Here is a 22,527-nt window from a genome sequence, read left to right as displayed (position 1 = left end):
ACCAGGGGTAGTAGAGATAGGGGAGGGAAGGCGTATGCAAGCCTGAAGTCCCACTTTATCAGAAAAGCGTCTACCGCCAGGCTGGTCCTCTCTGGGATTCAGTGAGCAGAATTGCCTCACTTTCCTGTTTTCCTTGGTGGCGAAGAGATCTACCTCTGGTTGCCCCCACTTTTGTACAATCAGGTCAAAGATGGAGGTTTTTAGGGACCATTCCCCTTGTTTTAGCAGATTGCGGCTTAAGAAATTCCTTTTATATGTAGAGCTGTTAAAGACAGAAAATGCTGCTCTGCTAGTTGGAACAAACGCTCTGCTACATTCATCAGGGGCCAGGAACGAGTCCAGCCTTGGTGACTGATATAAGCCACAGTGACCTGATTGTCGGAGAACACTCGCACGTGATGACCCTGTAGATACACAAGGAGCTTTTTAGCTGCCTGCTCCACCGCTGTCAATTCTTTCAGGTTAGACGACATTTCTACCTGATGATGCTCCCATAGGCCCTGAACCAAAATCTCACCCATATGAGCCCCCCAACCGGAAGGGCTTGCATCTGTGGTGACTATGCGGGTTATGTTATACTCCCAGGGCACCCCCCTGGATAAGTTATTCCTTTCTAACTACCACTCTAGGGACTTCCTCGTGTTCCGGGACAAAGTTAGCTGGCCCTCCAGGTAACCCCCAAGGACTCTCTGATGTAATAAAATCTCGCCCTGTAATTTGTTTGTAAGAAACTGGGCTCACCGGACCGCAGGGATACAGGACGAGAGAGCCCTAAAGGGACATGTCTTTCCTGAGGGACATGGTGGGGTTATTGGAAGCGTTCAGGACCTGATAGTGTAGGTGAACTAACTTCTTAGGAGGCAGACGGCATTCCTGCTTCTCAGAATCTAAGATTAGGCCTAAGAATTGCTGGACTCTCCAGAAACACAGGAAAATTCTAGCCGTAGTCCCGAGGCTATCAACCCCAGGATCCAGTTGCTACTAGAAATTAGCGACCGGGCCGGGTAGAAGGCAGCTAGTCTCCCTCCTACGGAAGCAACTAGTCATTGCGGTGGCTTTTTAGCCTCACGCGCTGGCCCTTCCTGGCGCCCCCCTCCTCCAAACATAAATCCTGTACCTTTTCCTTCTTTTTTCATCCCATCTGCCTTGATCCCTGGACGACCTTCTACGGAAATATACCTTCCTGGTAAAGGGACGTCTATAAGAAGGAATCGGCAGACTGGGGAATTTCTTTTTAGCATCCCCGGCTTTTTCTAAAAGTTCGTCCAGCACGGGACCGAATAGATATTCCCCCTCACACGGAATGGAACAGAGTCGGGACCTGGCCTGGATATCTCCCGGCCAACAATTCAACCAGAGAGGCCTTCGAGCTGCATTCGATAATCCTGCGGTCCTGGCCGCCATCCTTGCCGAATCCACCGAAGAATCAGCTAAAAAGGCCGCAGCGTTTTGAATGATCGGCAGGGTCTTCCGGATGGATGCTCTCGAGGCTCCATCTTTCAGCTGAGAATCCAGTTGATCCAGCCAGACCAACATGGATCTGGCTGTGCACGTGGCAGCTACTGCTGGTCTTAGAGCGCCAGCTGACATCTCCCATGTTCCTTTTAGAAATGAATCCGCTTTTTTGTCCAATGAAACTTTTAAGGAAGCCATGTCGTCAAAAGGTATGGAGGATTTTTTTGAGGTTTTGGCTACTGCTGCGTCAAGCTTAGGGGTCTTGTCCCATCTGCTTACCACTGGGTCATCAAATGGGTACCGCCGCTTGAAGGCCAGTGGTAAGGTGCCCCTTTTCTCTGGCCTCTTCCATTCTCTGTCTATCAGGCTCTGGACCTTGTTATTTAGTGGGAAGGCCCTGCGCTTTCTTGGATCTAGACCACCGAACATCATATCCTGCGCTGAGAGTTCTGGTTTTGTGTCCGCTATCCCCATGGTGGACCTTACTGATTTGACTAGCCTATCCATTTGGTCCAAGGGGAAGCAGAAACGGCTAGAGTCTTCCTCCGAAGATGAAGAGGAGGCAGAGGGTTCTGAGGAGTCTTCGTCCTTCCTAGGGGCGATCAAGGACTCTGAACCCAAAAAACTAGCTTCTCTTCTCCTAGAAGATTCCCCTTGTGTTAGGGCTTTCATCTCTGTCCTGATTATTTCCCTCAGGCTTGTGGTGAAGTCAGGCGTCTCTTCCGCTACCTGTATAACGGGGTAGAGTGTAAGGGCCTGTCAATCTAGCCATGGACTATCGTTCCCTTTTAAACCCTACCGCTTGTCGCATGCACGGCTGACACAACTTTTTAGGGTGAGCATCTGACAAGGGGCAGCTACAGAGGGCACACTCCCTATGCTTCTGTTTACCCAAACTTTTCTTCCCCTGCAAAAAAAAAACATAAGGGAACACTGCATCAGGGTACTTTCACGGAGATCTCTTACCCATGCAGTAGAAGCAGGTACCTGATCACGGAGGGAGGCAGCGGAATCCTTCAGTCTGGAGGAACTTCTGCGGCTCGGCCCGCTCGTTCGTCCTTGCTTCTTTAGCTGGGCACTTGTATGAGGCTTCACTGAAGCCTGTCTCTGTGGGTGCTCCTGCACCTCCTCCTGTTGGTCTATGGGGGCTTCCATCGTATCCATTGCTGCAATGGGCCTTCAGAAGCACCCCAGCAGCGTCCCAGCCTGCCTTATATTGCCTTCCTCCGGATATCAAGGTCAGCAGGGTTCTGGCCAAGGGCACCTCCCACTTGGGACCCTCCCCGTCACCTCCCAGCCCCATGCTCCGGCCCCCCCTCCCCCTGCACGCGACCCAGGACAGCCGCGCTGCTGCGGCGCATACAAAAAAGCCGGCCCGCACCCGACTTCTGGTTTCGGCGTTCCCGGCCCCGCCCCCTCCGCTGCGTCCCTTCTGCCGCTCAAAATGAGCCTGCGGGAACGCGCGATAGGGAGCTGGCATGGCGCCCCCAGCCCGGTATGCCTCCAGCTCCCCGTGCGCCGATAAGCACCGCCGACTGGGCCCCAAACGCAGGACCGGGCCGGAATGAAGACCGGACCCCGGGGGGGCGCACCAGGAAGGGCCCGGGTTATACATACCTCTGGTGCCGGCACTGGAGACGGCTGTCCTCCGGACCCCTTGCTCCACCTGCTCCGCACACTGCCATGGAGACCTGCCCGGCCCCACCGTTGCACTTCCAGGGACCCCGCACTGACCGAGGTAGGAGACCCCCCCGCTACCTGGGTCGGTCAGCCGGCCTGGGAAATTCCTTGACGATCCATGACAGACGATCTGTAGGAAGTCCTGTCCTCTAGGAACAGGAAACCAACTGATGCGTGGGAGAGGTGCTGCCCTTTTGTATCTGTAGGTTTCCTGTTCCTGAAGGGCGGATCCCCTCTCAGGTGGTGCAGTCATGGACGACCGAATAACAATCTTGTATGTGACCACAACTGTGGAACTGTGGGCTGGCTGCATTGCTGAGAGAGAGCGGAGTTAGGTGAACGAAACAAACTGCTGGACCTTGAGAGAGGTGCAGGCGAAGATGTTACTGTGTATCGAGAAACTTGTGGGGTGCTCGTTCTAAGATTGGTCAAAATAGCAGGCATTTCCACTTCTGTTACAGCTGAAGGCGGGCTCTCAGTCAGCGTAACTACAGCGGTTAAAGAACCCGAGGTTCTGCGGTCGAAGACCTGCGTCTCAGTAGTTGGCATGGTAACAGAAGAGGAGGAAGCAGCAGCAGATGCGATTGATGGGGTCGCTGATGGTTGTTGAGGTCTGCTGGTCAGCATTTTTGCACAGTGGGATTCCCACAGTAAAGCATGTTGCTTGTGCATGTGAAGGTTCATACATGTAGTAGTCAAACTATTGCACTTTTTACCTCAACTCAGTTTTTTTGCAAAGTTGGCAGATTACGCGAGTTGGCTCATCATTTGCAGTGTCAAAAAAGGCCCAGGCTAGGCAACCCTTGCCATCTCTGCGAGCTGCAGACCCGCGGATGCTGCTTGTCACAGGCACAGCTGTGGCTGAGGATGCTTTGCTTGTCATGGCTGCATCGCTACGTGTCTGTGACATACTGCGCAACGTAACCTCCTCGTCTTCCTCCTCAAATGACCCACTCAGCTGTGTGCCTGCCTCTATGTACACGCCAACTGGGATCTAATACCTCATCATCATCCTCTGTGTTATCACATTCCTTGCCCTTGGAGTCACCCTTCTCCTCTTCTTGCCCTGACAGCACAGTACAGTGCACATGAGCCTCAGATATCTGATTCTCATCAGGATCAACTCCCCCCCCAGGGGTTAATGTTTGATGACGAGTGTCAGGTTGCTGTTCGGTCCGTACTTCGTCCTGTCCCGGATCCAAGCTAAAAAAAAATTTTGGGCATCGTTGCAGATTTTCTCCTCTTGACTCTGCAAAGCTTTTGAGAAAACTTGTGTTTTTGAGCACAGTATTAGCAACAAAAAATTAGATTTTAAACTCTGCACCACCTCTGCAAACAGCTGAATTTTCGCGACAGTAAATTTCAAGTTGAAATATGGCATGCTGTATCATGCTAGTCACAGAAAAAAGAATTGTTTGAGTGTGGATGAGGCCTCTATGACAAAGAAGTTATGCTACAAACAATTTGAAGGCCAGGTCCCCTACTGTATGACACTAGGAACAGAAGAATTTTTTTGTGGCCTATGGATCAGGCTTCTATAACACACTAAACGCTTCAAACTATTTTAATGTCAGGTACATTACTGTATGAAGTTAACAACAGAAGAATTTATTGTGGCCTCTGAATCAGGCCTTTACGTATAACACACTAGATGCTACAAACTACTGTATTTTAAAGTCAGGTCCCTTACTGTGTGATGTTAAGAATAGAAACATTTTTTGTGGCCTATGGAGCAGGCCTTTACGTATAACACACTAGATGCTACAAACTATTTTAAAGTCAGGTCCCCTAATGTATGATGTTAACAGAATATTTTTGTGGCCTCTGGATCAGGTCTCTACAGCTTAATTTCAACCCAACCAAATGACAAAGTGTGATACGGTGGGTTGTTTAACTTTTTGCAACTGAAAAACTATAATTTTTTTTTTAATGTGCCAAAGGGCTGCAGACAGGTTGATATCACCGCCACAAAATGACAAGGTGGGATACAGCAAGCTGTTTCACATTTAGCTAGAGAAAAAATATTAGAGTGCTATACTCGTGCATGGAGCACAATAGAAGCAGTGCACTTGTAGGACATGTGAACTGCTGGCTTTGTCTGTGTACCTCAGTAATGGCCAAAAAAAAGTGCTGGAAGGTAAATTTAACAGCCACACTGGACACTAGCTAGCTACACTATCTGAGTGATACATAATCACTAGCTAAAATCTTGCTGTTAACATTGCCAGCCTCGGGAGCAGCATCTCTGCGCTCTTACAGTGTCAACATGGCGCTAAAACAAGATGTCCACTATTTATATGGAGAGTGACATGTGATTTCAGCAGCCATTGTGTCAGGACATTGTGGGTGTTTCCTGTGCCCTGATTCGCTAGCCGCAATGTGCGCACATAAACTTAGGGAAAAAAATGACTGCTTACAAGAATGCTGCGCCTCTGAGCTCTGCAAACCTCCTCCCCTCATCAAACACCTGCCAAACGCTCATGATGCACCACCATTATCGTTGCTAAAGCACTGAAAATACTTTTGTAGCAACGCAAATATTTTCCCACAAATTTACCAAATGTTACCGATTTTATAAAATTTTGCTTGAGGTTCCGATCATGAATCTGAATGTGCCATATTCATGCCGAATTTAAGTTTGGCGATCATTTTGAGAACAAATTCGCTCATCACTAGTGGCCACAGAGTAATCAGCACTTGTAACAATTCTGCCAACTCGGCGGTCATTGGACAGGCACAGCAGCATGTATTGCCTTATGTGTGACAGGCTGCCCAGAGGTAACAACAAAGTGTCCTCAGTGTGAAGTGTATCGTCTTTATCCCCCAGGCATGCTACAGATGTCTGTGAGCTGCTTGGGGTGTCACCCTGCTTTGAACACGATTGTTCCTCATCCTTAAAAACGGTCCCCTGGCTGGCCATTTGTGTACCTTGCCGCTGTGGGTACAAGAACCCATCCCCAAAGACATGTGGATGCATGGCCTCCTCCTCTTCCACCTATTAGCATACCCAAGTATTTTTCACACATGCTATTGCTTAGTTCAATTCTTCCCATTCTGTTGATGTAATTTTCGTTTTTCTTGCCCAAATCTAGAATCTTGCATTTTTCCCTGTTAAATACCATTCTATTAGTTACTGCCTATTGTTCAAGATTATCTAGATCCTTCTGAATCTTTTGTCTTCTCTAGTGTTAGCTATCCCTCCTAGCTTTGCATCGTCTGCAAATTTGATTAGTTTACCTTCAGTTCTCTTATCTAGATCATTCATAAAAATGTTAAACAACACTGGTAAAGTGGTGTGGTTCCGCAGAGTGACTCACCCATATGTGCTGTATCTCAAACTCCAGTATCGCAGGCTGAGAACGCCAAAAGCACGCATAGATTGCCCGCTCTTTCTGACCAGATGAGGAGACGATGGAGGAAGAGGAGCAGGAGGCAACATGGAGAGAGACAGTTGACTTAATGACTAGATGCCGGCCAAGGTGTGGAGGGGCAGTCAACTTAATCCCTTAAGGACCGGGGTTCTTTTCTTTTTTGCGTTTTTGTTTTTCGCTCCCTTTCTTCCCAGAGCCATAACTTTTTTATTTTTTCGTCAATATGGCCATGTGAGGGCTTATTTTTTGCGGGACGAGTTGTACTTTTGAACAACACCATTGATTTTACCATGTCTTGTACTACAAAACAGAAAAAAAATTCCAAGTGCGGTGAAATTGCAAAAAAAGTGCAATCCCACACTTGTTTTTTGCTTGGCTTTTTTGCTAGGTTCACTAAATGCTAAAACTGACCCACCATTATGATTCGCCAGGTCATTACGAGTTCATAGACACCAAACATGTCTAGTTTCTTTTTTATCTAAGTGGTGAAAAAAAAATCCAAAGTTTGCTAAAAATCAAAACAAAAAAAAACAACACCATTTTCCGAGACCCGTAGGGTCTTCATTTTTCGTGATCTGGGGGTCAGGTGAGGGCTTATTTTTTGCATGCCGAGCTGACGTTTTTAATGATAGCACCTTTATGCAGACACGTTCTTTTGATCGCCCGTTATTGCATTTTAATGCATTGTCACAGAGATTAAAAAAAACGTAATTCTGGGGTTTTGACTTTTTTTTCTCGCTACACCGTTTAGTGATGGGGTTAATGCTTTTTTTATTGATAGATCTGGCGATTCTGAAAGCGGCGATACCTAATTTGTGCATGTGGGATTTTTTTTTTTACTGTTTTATTTTGATTGGGGTGATTTGAACTTTTAGTTTTTTTTTATTTTTAAACATTTTTTTTACTTTTGGCATGCTTCAATAGCCTCCTTAGGAGGCTTGAAGCATGCACAACTCGATCTGCTCTGCTACATATGGGCGATGAGCAGATCGCCCATATGTAGTAGATTTACTCCTGTGCTTTCAGCGCCGGCCACCGGGCGGCGCTGAAAGCCATCAGCCTGGAACAGCCATAGAGGTCTCTATGAGACCTCTGGTTGTCCAGGCAACATGACGCCGACCCCCGATCACATGACGGGGGTCGGCGATGAGCTCACTTCTGGCCCGGCGGCCGGAAGTGCTATTTAAATGACCGCTGTCAGCTTTGACAGCGGGATTTAACTAGTTAATAGGCGCGGGCGGACGGCGATTCCGCTCGCGTCTATTGCGGGCACATGTCAGCTGTTCAAAACAGCTGACATGTCCCGGCTTTAATGCGGGCTCAGCGCCGGAGCCCTCATCAAAGCAGGAGAGATGTCTAATGACGGACTGTGTCCGTCATTGGACATTAAGGGGTTAATGGATAGGGGCTGACCTTAGGACTTTATAGCAGCTAATGTAATAGCTAGGGGCCAGCAGCAGTGCGCAGTAGCAGGTGCCTCAACACTTTTTCATCCTGATTTCTCTTTGGTTATGCAGCTGCAGCAGCGTGACCATCACCTCTTCCTCCGAACTGCCCATGTCACTTGGATGGCCTTCACTCCATGTGGTGTCTAGAACCTCATCATCTCCCATCACATTATTACACCTCTCTAGTTTGTCCTGAATTCTGCTGCCCTACTAATCCACTTCTGTCCTCACTACTCCTCCAATTCTCCCCTCTGCTAATCCCTTCATTGTCTACCAGTTCCACAACCTATCCACTTCAAACTACTAAGACTGACCAATAAAGCAGTCCATAATCTATCTCCCCCATTTAACTCTGGACTACTCTCTCACAATATCTCCCACCACCTTCTCTCCTCCACAACTGTACATTCCTAATCCAATCACCTGCAACACTTCTCCTGAGTATCCCCCATTCTGTGGCCCAACACATTAGATGATCCTGTACATCCTAAAATTTCAAACGGATCTTGAAAACCCATGTTTTCAAAACATCTTAGGTCCTGCAATCATCTTGCTGCCACCTCACCAACATCAGAGCTGCTGCAACCCCCAAACCTACTGTCCCCTTCCCCATTATCGTGTAGAATCTAAGGTTGCAATGGCATGGTCATCTCCCCTCTGTACCTGTCCGTCACTATTAGTTTGTTCATTGTAATTTCTATTAGTGTTTTGTATGTAACCCCTCCTCATGTACAGCACCATGGAATCAATGGTGCTCTCAAAACAATTACGAGTAATAATCACCGACATGATGTCCCATTCCGCACAGGTGCCCTCCTTGCCAAACTACAAACAGCAGAAATCTGCTGCAGTTGGCACCTGTGTTTTATCACAGATGTGCGGTGGTAGGTCCCGACTATTTGCTACCCCTCTTATGTACTTATAGTCCAACAGAACAAACGGTTGGGCATCATTGTTGGCCAGGTCCAGGTGGATGGCCCAAGAAACCACAGCCTGCCGAGTCATCAAAAAGCACAAGTGACTGCTCCATGACTTGGGGCTCAGATTGTTTGCCTGAATTGCAAGGGGGTAAGATCAAAGACAGATACCCATGGACCACAGGTGCAAAATCTGAGCTTTCAGACGGGGATCGGGTGGAAGACCAAACAAAGGAACTGAAGAGACTCTCAGCCAACCAATCTAAAAGCACTTATTCTACTTGTGGCCCATCCTTTTGTCCAGCGGTACTTGTGCCTATGAAATTATGCAGAACGTCATTTTGCGGTACTTGTGCCTATGAAATTATGCAGAACATCATTTTGCCTGCTTGCACCAGAGGAAGGTGTTTCATTTGGGCATGTAGAAGGCAGGGCTGTGGAGTCAGTAAACTAAGGGTGAGTGCACACGTTGCGGATTGTGCTGCAGATTTTTCCGCGCAGATTTGGCTAAATCCGCAGGTCAAATGACCTGTGTTTTACCTGCGGATTAGCCTGCGGTTTTCCCCTGCGTTTTGACATGTAGTAATGGAGCAGGTGTCAAACTGCTGCGGATTTCACACAAAGAATTGACATGCTGCGGATTTAAAACCGCAGCTAATCCACGCGGAAAAATCAGCAGCATGTGCACTGCGTTTTTCAATTTCCACAGACTACAAAAGGTACTGTACAACGCAACAAAAACTGCTGCGGATCCGCAGGGCCAAATCCGCTGAGGATCCGCAGCAGAATCCGCACCGTGTGCACATACCCTAAGGTGCAAGCCACTCATAAGCATCAAGAATAAAAAGGCTAGACTGGACTTTGCTAAAAAAAAACATCTAGAAAAGCCAGCACAGTTCATGAAGAACATTCTTTGGACAGATGAAACCAAGATCAACCTCTACCAGAATGATGGAAAGAGAAGAGTATGGCGAAGGCGTGGTACAGCTCATGATCCAAAGCATAACACATCATCTGTAAAACACGGCGGAGGCAGCGTGATGGCTTGTGCATGCATGGCTGCTAGTGGCACTGGGTCACTAGTGTTTATTCATGATGTGACACAGGACAGAAGCAGCCGAATGAATTCTGAGGTATTGAGAGCCATACTGTGTGCTCAGATCCAGCCAAATGCAGCCAAACTGATTGTCCATCTTTAGTATGAAACAACGACCAATGACCCAAAACATAAAGCCAAAGCAACCCAGGAGTTTATTAAAGCAAAGAAGTGGAATATTCTTGAATGGCCAAGTCAGTCATCTGATCTCAACCCAATTGAGCATGCATTTCACTTGTTAAAGACTAAACTTCAGACAGAAAGGCCCACAAACAAACAGCAACTGAAAACCACCGCAGTGAAGGCCTGGCAGAGCATCAAAAAGGAGGAAACAGAGCGTCTGGTGATGTCCATGAGTTCAAGACTTCAGGCAGTCATTGCCAACAAAGGGTTTTCAACCAAGTACTAGAAATGAACATTTTATTTACAATTATTTAATCTGTCCAATTACTTTTGGTCCCTTTAAAAATAGGGTGGCACATGTTAAGGAGCTGAAACTCCTAAACCCTTCATCCAATTTTAATGTGGATACCCGCAAATGAAAGCTGAAAGTCTGAACTTCAACTGCACCTGAATTGTTTTGTTTAAAAATCATTGCGGTAATGTCTCGAACCAAAATTAGAAAAATGTTGTCTCTGTCCAAATATATATGGACCTAACTGTAATTGTGCTATATATATTGCCAATTTTCTAATTATACTGACACATATATCCCTATGTACGCAACAAGAGATGGATCACATCTGTTTCAAATAGACTAACACTTTACTGTTGCACTCCATTTTTTCTTCTGTAATCTTATTATCTGCATAACATGGAAAGTGTGCATGCGCGTTCTCTGTTTTGCTCTTTGTCGGGCACCTTTCTGTCTATAGACCTGTTGCGTTGGCCAGGTGCCGGTGGGGAAAAATGGGGGTGCGCCTTATGGTCCGGATGCACTTACCAAGGAGACACATCCGAGGCTGATGGGCGGCGGTTTGGCAGGTGATCGGCGGTGCGGGGGCTCCGCTGGCATTGGTGGAAATCCCGGAGCCCCCGCATATCCATCCCGGGCTGAATTGAGCTTCATGAAAATGGCCGCGCATAGTGAGATCTCGTCTCCCGAGATTTCACTCTGCGCATGCGCCGCCTCCAGCGGCCATTTTCATGAAACTCAATTCAGCATTACAACAATGGAAGTGAGGGGGCTTCGGCCTTTCACAAAAAGCCGGCGGAGCCCCTGCACTACCGATCACCTGCAAAAGTGCCGCACCAGCCCGAGATGGATGTGCGGGGGCTTCGGGATTTCTACCAATGCCGGCGGAGCCTCCGCACCACCGATCATCTGTAATAGTGCCGAACCAGCCGGGGATCGATGTGCGGGGGCTCTGGGATTTCCACCAATGCCGGAGGAGCCCCGCACCACCGATCATCTGCCAAATCGCCGCCCATCAGCCTAAGATGGATGTGTGGGGGCTTTCACAAAATGGCAGAGCCCCCACACCACCGAACCTGCTGCACCAGCCAGGGATGAGCCAGACCACCTCCTGTGACCCCACTCCACCAGCGCTCCATATCACACCCTACCCCCCAGGTAAGCTGAATAATTCGGACTGTAAGACGGACCCTCATTTGACGCATTAATTTTTTTCCCTATTTTTCCTCTGAAAATTTGGGGTGCGTCTTATAGTCCGAAAAATACGGTATATAAGTACAGCATATAATAAATATATATATATATATATATATATATATATATATAATGCAATTATGTTTTTCTGGAACTATTTCAATATATGTTCCTTAAGACTGTTTACTTACTAAAACAAGAAAACTCCACTAAAACTGTGTTGGATACCTCCTGCCCTGCCTCTTCCATCTACACCACCACTTCTACCTCCTTCACATTCTCCACTTGAGCCTGAGCCTCCGCCTCCTTGTTCAAGATTGTTATTTTTTCTTTTTTTTTTATTCTGTCTTACTTTAAATCATTCCTCTATCCACATTTGTTTGCAGGACAATTGTCCTGCTCTAACCCCCCTTGTAGCTTTCTTTTGCAGCCCCCTAGTCCTGACTATGACCATTTTACAGCCATTTTAAAACACCGAAGTTCAGGTCCCGATTAACTTCTATTGAGTTCAGGTTCAGGGTCAAATTCTAGGTCAAGTTCGGACCCGAACCAAACTTTTCAATGTATTTTTGTCAAACCTGGCAATTTTCAGGTGTTTTCAAAAATAAACACAAAATATATTAAACCTATAATTACCAGAAATATAAAGTAATTATTTCAGAATCACTGGAATCAGAAGAAGCATCCAAAGTTATCACCACATAAAGTGACACACATCAGATATAAAAAAAATGGGCCCTGATTAGGAACAGAGAACTGACTGTGGGAAGTGGTCAAGTTAGAGTATTTTGGGTAATATATACTGTATTAAAAAACTGAGTACAGACAATAACATCTACTGAAATGATCAAACTCAACAGTCTTAATCAGAGAAAAAATGAGTAACTAGTGGTGAAACCTCTCTGGAGTAAGGCAACTGTTAGGTGGATTCATAACTGGCTTAGTGATTGGACCCAAAGAGTGGTCGTAAATGGCTGCACATCCAGTTGGAAGAATGTCTCAAGTGGGGTACCACAGGGCTCTGTCCTGGGCCCTGTATTGTTCAACATCTTTATCAACGATTTAGATGAAGGAATTGAGGGTAAACTGATTATATTTGCTGATGACACAAAGCTAGGAGGGATAGCTAATACTAGAGAAGAGAGAGAGAGGATTCAAAAAGATATAAATAAACTGGAGCAGTGGGAGGCAACTAACAGAATGCATTTTTCCCTGTTAAAAACCAAAGTACTACATCTGGGCAATAAGAATGAAAAAAGCATATACAGAATGGGAGGAATAGGGCTAAGCAACAGCACATGTGAAAAAGACTTGGGTATACTAATAGATCACAGACTATGAGTCAACAGTGTGATGCAGCAGCAAAAAAGGCAAATGCAATTCTAGGATGTATTAACAGAAGCATACAGTCTAGATCACGTGAAGTCATTATTTCCCTCTACTCCTCTTTGGTCAGACCTCACCTGGAATATTGTGTCCAGTTTTGGGCACATTTTAAAAAAGACATCAACAAACTGGAGCAAGTTCAGAAAAGAGCGACCAGAATGGTGACCGGTCTGCAAACCCTGTCTTATGAGGAAAGGTTGCAGGATTTGGGAATGTTTAGTTTGCAAAAGAGAAGACTGAGAGGAGACTTAATAGCTGTCTACAAATATCTAAAGGGCTGTCACATTGTAGAATGATCATCTTTATTCTCATTTGCACAAGGAAAGACTAGAAGCAATGGGATGAAACTGAATGGGAGGAGACACAGATTAGATATCAGAAAAAACTTTTTGACAGTTAGAGTGATCAATGAGTGGAACAGGCTGCCACGAGAAGTGGCGAGTTCTCCTTCAATGGAAGTCTTCAAACATTTATTTATTATTGTGTTGTATATGTTATGTATCTGTAAAAGTAATTGTCATGATCCAGAATGGGTTTTGGGTATGGTCTCTCCTTTCCCGGTCCGGTCATGTCGGGGGTTAACTTTCTCTGCCTTGTTCCTGGGTCGGGTCTGCTATTTCTCTGCGCTGCATCCTGCAGGCAGTACCAGTTATATTTCCTGCCTACGGAGTGTGTAGCTGGCTCTGGTGAAACCCTGAGTTGTCCTGCTGCGTTTACCTGAATTTATCCATGTCTGTTCACTCCTCTCTTACCTGTCCCAACTCTGTGTGTCCCTGTGTGTTTGTATCTCCTGGTACTTGACTCTTCTTTGGCTCTGACCTGATTCTAACTCTTCCTTCTGGTAGTTCTGCTATGAACTGGTACTGACCTTTTGGCGCTCCTCTGATTGTGTTTGGGATTCCCCTTCGTACTACACTACTCTCTGGTATCGACCTGGCTTGTCTGACTATTCTGCTGCCACCTGGCAGTAGCCTCCCTGCAGTTCTGCTGGTCTGCTCTGAGCAGGATTTCAGCCCTCTCTCCACTCTGCTGCCATCTAATGTAGATTGCGCTACTCTGCACTTACCTGCAGTGCTGCAGCGTAACAGTAATGTGTTCACTGTATTCAATGATGTCTATACAGTTAGGGAAAGCGATAGTTAACTACTGTGGGCTGGAATTACAGCCACGAGGTGAGGGGGAAGCTGCTGCTTTCCCTCCAGAACTGCCTGGGACGTCGGACAGGACAGATGCATATACAACAGGGCACTGCCAGGCCTCCAGACAAGAGGGAACTGTTGGCCTGGATCCTACAGGACTGAGAAAAAGGGACTTACAGCTTGCACGACGGGTCTCCAGGACTATAGGAGGGCCCCACGCTGAGGGGGTCTCAGGCACCCAGATTTCAGCGTGTGCTTTGTTGTGACTTTCAGCTTCTGCGACCGTTGTGGGTATGATCGCAGACAGCGTCAGGGAGAGCAGTGATCCAGTGGTGTACTTTTGTTTGACATCTTATTCTCATCAACTTGTTCCAATAAAAGTTCTCTGTTTTCCCTGTTGGACACATTTGCCTCATCTACCTTTGATTTGCCTGAACTACTGCGGTTGGAGCAAGAACAAGGTATGTCGTGAGAAAGATTGTGTGAGTCTCATCTGACTATGTGCAAGGGACCAGGGGAGTTCTCGCTGTCAGAAGGCTCAGTGGACTGTACTGTGCCTTTAAGAACCCGGTTCTGAATACCCTCCCCTGTTCGCCCTTGTTACACTTGGCGTAGTGGCGGCAGGATGGACCCCTGCAGCTTAAAAGCTTGTGATCTGGAAGTGATCAGTATGGAGATGGCAGCTGACTGGGACTGTGAAACCGAAATGTGTAATGTGCTGCCCGAACTAGAAGGGATGGGAGCTGTTGGCTGATAGTGATCCCGAAGATTGTGAGTTTACACTCTGTGTCCTGCTGCCCTCTGTAGTAGTGCTGCAGGAGGCTGTTGTCGCAAAAATTGAAAATGGCGCCAAAGACGTAAAAGTGGAGTGAGTCCATGAAACCAGGGCTCGAGCCATGCCAACACATCTCCTGCAGGTGTGAGTAAATGTATATTACAGCCATCAGCCATGCACAGCTTAGAGATATATCATGGCACAGGTGTAATGTTTTTCCTGTAGTTTATCGCAATCCTTCTTGAGGTTAGTTGGTTTTAAAAGAAATTAAAACATCAGGATAAAGGGAAACTCTGTTGTTATTGCACAGAAATTCACACTTGGCCTCACTGCACATTTAATGTTGTTGACCTAATAGCGAAGTTTGGCCAGAAAGCCTGGACCTGGGCTTGTAGGGACCATATGAGCACATTCAGCAGCACAGAAGGAAGAGAAGGGAGATTCATCCAATAAAATATCAGGGTTCTAGGAAGCCAACACCATCATTACCCTCCGCTTTCTATTACAGGACCATCATATTTTTTGTTCAAGATTTTTTCTATCTTGTTGGTACATTCTAAGTACGCTGTCATTTGGCTTTGTAGTATACAGATCTGGGCAGGTAAGGGTCAGTGTGTTCTCATCCCAGGGGGTAGGTGGATTATCTAGGCTTTAAATTTCTATAAAATTTCAAATGTGCAAAGTAAACAAGTTTCGGAGGGCGGGGGAGTGAAAGTTGTGATCTAGAGCAGGGGTGGGCAATTAATTTTCCCAAGGGGCCATGTGAGAAACTGGCACTACAGTGGAGGGCCGAACCAATCGGCTGAACTTAAAGGGCGGTCCGAAACCAAAGGTGAAATTCATATTAAATGTATATTTATTCAGTGTAATAATCTAATCTTGTTTTCTAATATACTTCAAAGAAAAATTCCCTAACGTACCCTCTACATTCTGACTTTTTTTTTTTTTTTTTACGTCCCATGACATTTTGTTTGAGATTCAACAGTGCATGCTGGGATACTCGAATAACCTGTCATCAGGGGGCAGACGCTGCGGACACTGCCACAGCCTCTGCGCCCTCTCTGAAATGAGGCGCCATCAGTGATGTCTGTTTTGGAGGCTCGGATAGTCCTGCTCCCCTGCTATTGCGTCGGTTGTAAATTCTGATGCATACTCAGTATGAGCTTCTAATGATATATTCCTTTGAATGCATAGTGACAGTGCGCTCCCTTGCTGGCTCTAAGGAGATGAAATGACCCGACAGGGATCAATCCAGTCTCTGAAACAGATGATGCTTTATTTCATGGTGGGGAAAGCAGCCTCTGCCCCCTGATGATGTCCCATGTGAGTACCCCAAAATGCACTGGGATTCTCAAACAAATGTCATTGGAAGTTAAAAAAAAAAAAAGCACAAGCAGACAGGAGGTTAGAGTAAAGAGAGAATGGTAGACATTTTTTAACTGACATATATTAGAAAAGTGATTAGATTATTTAATATGAAAGTCACCTTTGGTTTCGAATCACCCCTTTAATTTTGCATAATATTAATTTTGTCACTTTATAAAAAGCAGTTACTTATGTGATGAAGTTTACATGAACGCATAAAAAAAAAATTGTTATTTTTATCCAGAAAAAGACGACTTTCCATCTGTATTGTCATCTGTACGGCATCCATTTTTATACATCAGAAGTGAATACAAATTTAAAGAAGAAATACAGTGTCCTGTGTTAGAAGAATATTTAGAATTGAGAGTCCTCAGTGGTTGATACCTTTTAATGGCTAATTTTCAGTTAGCCATTAAAAGGTATCAACCAACTGAGGACTCTCAATTCTAAATATTCTTCTATCTACTGGCTAACACGGTACAAAGATATACATCTTTCATGTCCTGTGTTAGTAATAGAAATGTATTCGTAAAAATCGGATGCTATATGGATGACTCATATGGCATCCAATTTTTTTTTATTTTTGCACACACATAGACTTCAACAGGCAAGTCTGATCCGAAATACAGAAGAGACCGATGGGTGCTGTGACATTTCTCATACAGACATTTTCAAGCTGTATTCTACCGTAAATAGCTCAATTCCATAACATTGCTCCTAGTGCTCTGTGTGAAGTCGGGTTTATTTTTTTCTCACGGACAGCACTTGGACAAATATTACAGTTGTGAAAACATAAGGAAAAAAAAAAACATACATACATTGTTTTTTACCTTTGGTTTTGCTTGCTTTTATGGCCAGTGTGAACATGCTTTTACATCATGCATGTCATTCAAGTCTACTCCAGTTCAGTTTTTTTTGTTTTTCTTCAGCATTTTTGTATTCAGAACAAATAAGGTGTGGCCTCTTTTCTACTGAGCTGTGTAGTTCATTTATAGTCCCTCTGAAGCTGAGTGTCCGTTTGGGACCCAGAGACTCTGCCACTATTCACGCTAGGTAGGTTTTAACCGTAAGGCCGGGGTCACACTAACCGACGCAAAATACGGTCAGTATTTTACATGCGTAATACGGATGAATGGCCCCTAAACAGTGCTCCGTATGTCATCCGTAATCAAGGTGTGGTCGCGTATTTTGCGCATGTCAGCATCCGTATGTAATCCGTATGGCGAGATTTTCTCGCAGGCTTGCAAAATGGACATATAATGGAGCCCTATGACAGGGTTTCTAACAGAAACCAAAGAATATAGACACATAGAATGCATATATATATATATATATATGTACGGTATTCTATGTGTCTATATCTATTCTTTCTTTCTTTATTAAACCTGTCAGTGTGAGTTTACTGTATAGCGCACTGAATTGCCGGCTTTGCTAAAAGACACCGGGTGCGTATTTCTCGCAAGTCACATGTGTGGTCCGTGTGTAATCCGTATTTTTTGCGCACCCATAGACTTGCATTGGCGTATTACGGATGTAGTACGCTGACAGTCCCAGCATGCTGCGATTGGCACGGACCGTAGAATACGGATGAGAAATATACGGCTGGTGCGAGGGACCCCATAGGGAATCATTGGTCCGTGTGTAATGCGTGCTTTTAGCGCCTTCACTCGGGCGTTTTCCTCGCCAGTGTGACCCCGGCCTTAGTGTAGTTACTGTCTCAAATGGGTACACCTTGCCGTGGTGGGACAGCTTTATACTTTTTTGATCAAAATAGTGTTTACCAAGTACCCTATGTTATTTAATGCACTTGCTTTTTCACTTATTTATTTTCATCAGGGTATATACACACATTGTTTTTTTCCGTTGGTTTTAGTTGTGTAAACACAGCCTGACAATGTTTCAAAAAGAAGAAAGGTCCAACTCCAGGAACAAAATCCAATAACTTTATTAATATCACTAAAACATTGACATGGCTGCTATAATCATCTTTATGGTATACCCTAGCATAGGGTTACCATGTGGAGATTGCCCAGAGAGAATCTGAATGCATTAGATTTTATTCCTGGAACTGGACCCTTCTTCTTTTTGAAACATTTTCAAGACGTTCTGGCAGAGATGTGTCCTTGCTCGGATTTGCTGCGTTCCACAGAAATTGCTGAGGGGTGAGCTGAACAAATTATTTTGTTTCTTTGCATAGCCTGATAATACTTGTGGCAATGAACTTATCGTAACACGTAATAGCAGTTGATCAAGCAATAAATTGGGAACATTGGAAAAAAGTTTTTCTCCCACCTCTACTCCACATGCAGAGATCCACATCACATATGGGGCAGGAGCTGACAGGCAGGGGGTGGGAATCCTTATTGCAGTCTATGGAGTGGATGTGATAAGCCACAGATTATAGGGGGAGCACTATGGGGGAGTTAACCCTTACCTGTCCTGGACAGGACATACAACAGTACAAGCTGGGAGCAAACAGGGTGGCAAGGGTTAACTATCACATAAAAAGGAGAGGACTCCAGCCTCCCGCTGTGTCAGTGGGCTGCACAGGAACACTCAGGGGGCCGGATGTGGCCCGTGGGCCGCAGTTTGCCCAGGTCTGATCTAGAGACAAAATGGTTATCAAGGAATTCTGATATGGCTGGACTACATGACCAATAAAGCAGCCACAGCCGGCAAATGAGAAGAATCTGTGGCTCTGTATTTAGTGGTTGCTACTCACCTGGGTAGTCATATGTAGAAATCTCCTCTTTACACCACTCATCACTCCTCACATATGACTCTGTAGTATTAATATGGGTCAGATCTTCAACCTGAAACTAACATTGTAAAAGTCACAGACAGATGGAGAAGTCACATCTATGATCAGCTCTAATCCTGCCATCTCCACCGTTCTCATTACACAAGTATAAAACATATAATACTGGTGGATAAAACAAGACTGAACACAAGACCTTCACAGCCGTCTACACATCATAGGGGAGATCTCATGACACCTTCTCTCCATCTACCTGATGATCCTGAGGAGCACTGGGATCTTCTTGCTCAAAGTCCTGTGATAGAAGACGACGGGGACATCTCTCCGGTGTTGTTGTCCTCTTACTGGATAGACCTGGAGGAAAAACATACAGGGACTGAATTCATTCTTTACATACAGATAATTATAGGCCGTGTGTATTTAGTCCTGTCTATTACCTGGTGATGTGAGGGGCTGGGGAGCCTCCATCATGACGTCCTTGAACACATCTTTGTGTTCTTTTAAATACTCCCACTCCTCCATGGAGAAATAGACGGCAACATCCTGACACCTTATGGGAACCTGACAGATACAATGATACCGTCACCCCCCATCCCTTCATTACTGTGTAATGTCCCAGCATTCCCAGCAGTGTCACCTCTCCAGTCATCAGCTCAATCATCTTGTAGGTGAGTTCTAGGATCTTCTGGTCATTGATGTCCTCATGTATTAGGGGGTGAGGTGGAGGCCCCGTGATTGGGCTCAGGGGTCTTCCCCATCCCTCAGACACAGGGTCCTGACAGCGCTCACTAGAGGTCTTCTTCACTACTGTGTAATCCTGGTTATGGAGAGACACATTAATAAATCTCACTACAGACATTTCCAGAGTCCTCACCTCTCCAGTTCTGTCCATCTGTTATTCCCATAGATAAGAATGATGTAATGTGACGTCATCAGAATCTCTCACCTCTCCAGTAAGCCGGAAGAGGATCTCTAGGGTGAGGTGTAATATCCTCTCCGCCATTTTGTTATTGTCCATGCTACATGAGTAAATCAGAAAAGTTCTCTCAATATAGTTGATCTCCACTGAAAAGATCCAAAATTGTAGGAACCTGAATGTGAAGAAGATGAGCCGATATAACATCATAAACAATCCCATATAATAATACAATTACTGGAGATAATAAGGGGAAACATATAAGGAGATGTTATATTTATGAATGAACAGCTAGACTTACATCCAGCTACATTCACTAAAAAGATAAACATTTCTATTTCTGGGATAATCTGCTCCTAAAATGTCTCCATTACATGTACACATCATACCACAGATTACAGCCCCTCATACATCTATAGCACCGGCCCGGGGCCACATCTCCAGACCTGGGAACCTGATCCAGGAATGGGGGAAGGGAGGATTTATATACTAGGTGGTGGGTGGTAGAATAGTGTGGGTGGAAATTGTAATAGCTTACTGTGTGTGGGGAGGATGGTACTGGGGAACATTATACTGTATGGGGGCATAATGGGGCATTACACTGTGTGTGTGGGGGTGATGGTACTGGGGGAACATTATACTGTATGGGGGGCATCACACTTACTGCATAAAGGGCATAATGGGGGCATTAAACTGTGTGGGGCCCTGTACTATGAGAACAATCCGTTTCCTCCCTTCCTGTCTCCCATAGTTGGGTCGTATGTATCTATTACAGGAAACAGCACAGAAACGTTATGATTCTTATAAAGTGGCAACAAAGACCCCAAAAGAGTCTCAGTGCTGAAGGGGTTAATGTCCCCCACACCCAGTAATGGGGAATCTCCAGCACCTACCTCCACCCGCAGAGCCGCACTCCACATATATGGCTGCTCTGTGCGCACAGGACCTGTGATGAGGTCACAGGAGGGGAGGAGTCATCAGGGGTCACATGATATGGAGACTTCTCCTCAGTCAGTGACATTCCCGCCATTATTGCCCCTCACTACTGGCACAATTCCCCCGCGCCGCCTTTTCTACACCGTGTTATGAGTGGAATGTAACGTGTGATTTCTCTGCTTGGAGCCAAATAGACCCCACACATCAGGGAATTATCACCAGATACCGGACGGCTGCTATATGGCGGCATATGATTGTGCTATCGACTCCATACCAGGAGCGAAAATGCCAAAATCTCATTTAACCCCTTCCAGGGAGGGCGGCCTTGAGAGACTATATTCAGAGTCCGGCTAAGGCCGGGGTCACACTAACCGACGCAAAATACGGTCAGTATTTTACATGCGTAATACGGATGACAGACCCCTAAATAGTGCTCCGTATGTCATCCGTAATCAAGGTGTGGTCGCGTATTTTGCGCATGTCTGCATCCGTATGGCGAGAATTTCTCGCAGGCTTGCAAAATGGACATATAATGGAGCCCTATGACAGGGTTTATAACAGAAACCAAAGAACAGATATAGACACATAGAATGCATATATATATATGTATTCTATGTGTCTATATCTATTCATTCGTTTTTAAACCTGTCAGTGTGAGTTTACTGTATCGCGCACTGAATTGCCGGCTTTGCTAAAAGACACCGGGTGCGTATTTCTCGCAAGTCACATGTGTGGTCCGTGTGTAATCCGTATTTTTTGCGCACCCATAGACTTGCATTGGCGTACTACGGGCGTAGTACTCTGACAATCACAGCATGCTGCGATTGGCACGGACCGTAGAATACGGATGAGAAATACACGGCTGGTGCGAGTGACCCCATAGAGAATCATTGGTCCGTGTGTAATGCGTACTTTTAACGCCTCTCACTCGGCTGTAATCCTCGCCAGTGTGACCCCAGCCTCAGGGTCGTATTCGGCCCTCCACCTCTAACCATTGTGGGGTTTTTTTCTTAAAAAAGGATGGAGGATTATATCTGTAGAGTGATTCACCCCTTCACGCTGCAGCTCTTTTGCGTTTTTGGCTCCCCTTCTTCCCAGAGCCATAACTATTTTTCCGTCTATATGGCCATGGGAGGCTTATTTTTTGCGAGATGAGTTGTACTTTTGAAAGACACCATTGGTTTTACCATGTCATGAATTAGAAAATGGGAAACAATTCCAAGAGAAGTGAAATTGCAAAAAAAAAAGTGCAATCCCACACTTGTTTTTTTTGTTTGGCTTTTATGCTAGGTTCACTAAATGCTATAACTGACCTGCCATTATGATTCTCCAGGTCATTTCGAATTCATAGACACCAAACCTGTCTAGGTTCTCTTTTATCTACGTGGTAAAAAAAAATTCCAAACTTTATTAAAAAAAAAAAAAAAGCGCCATTTTCCGAGACCTGTGTCGTCTCCATTGTTCGTGATCTCAGGTTCGGTAAGGGCTTATTTTTTGTGCGCCGAGCCATTTTTAATGATACCACATTTGTGCAGATACGATATTTTGATCGCCCGTTATTGCACTTTAATGCAATGCCACGGTGACCAAAAAAGTAATTCTGGCGTTTTGATTTTTTTTTTCACTACGCCGTTTAGCAATCAGGTTAATCCTTTTTTTTTAATCAATAGATTGGG

At 45.5% G+C, this 22,527-nt stretch overlaps 1 protein-coding gene across 1 annotated transcript in view; it reads right to left on the bottom strand.

Moving 5' to 3' along the window:
- The window catches only part of LOC141055876 (uncharacterized), a 149,376-nt gene extending 128,560 nt beyond the window's left edge, over positions 1-20,816 (bottom strand). Inside the window, 6 exon segments of the mRNA XM_073552591.1 lie at positions 18,964-19,060; positions 19,253-19,353; positions 19,437-19,560; positions 19,637-19,816; positions 19,946-20,090; positions 20,580-20,816. Of these exon segments, the coding sequence (XP_073408692.1) occupies positions 18,964-19,060; positions 19,253-19,353; positions 19,437-19,560; positions 19,637-19,816; positions 19,946-20,090; positions 20,580-20,593 (661 nt within the window). The 5' untranslated portion in view covers positions 20,594-20,816.
- Between the last annotated feature and the right edge of the window lie 1,711 nt (positions 20,817-22,527).

This window comes from Dendrobates tinctorius, unplaced genomic scaffold (genome assembly GCF_039654945.1).
Source record: "Dendrobates tinctorius isolate UK_male_01 unplaced genomic scaffold, ASM3965494v1 ptg000192l, whole genome shotgun sequence".
Classification (NCBI taxonomy): Eukaryota; Metazoa; Chordata; class Amphibia; order Anura; family Dendrobatidae; genus Dendrobates; species Dendrobates tinctorius.
This window is presented reverse-complemented; position numbering and strand designations above follow the sequence as displayed.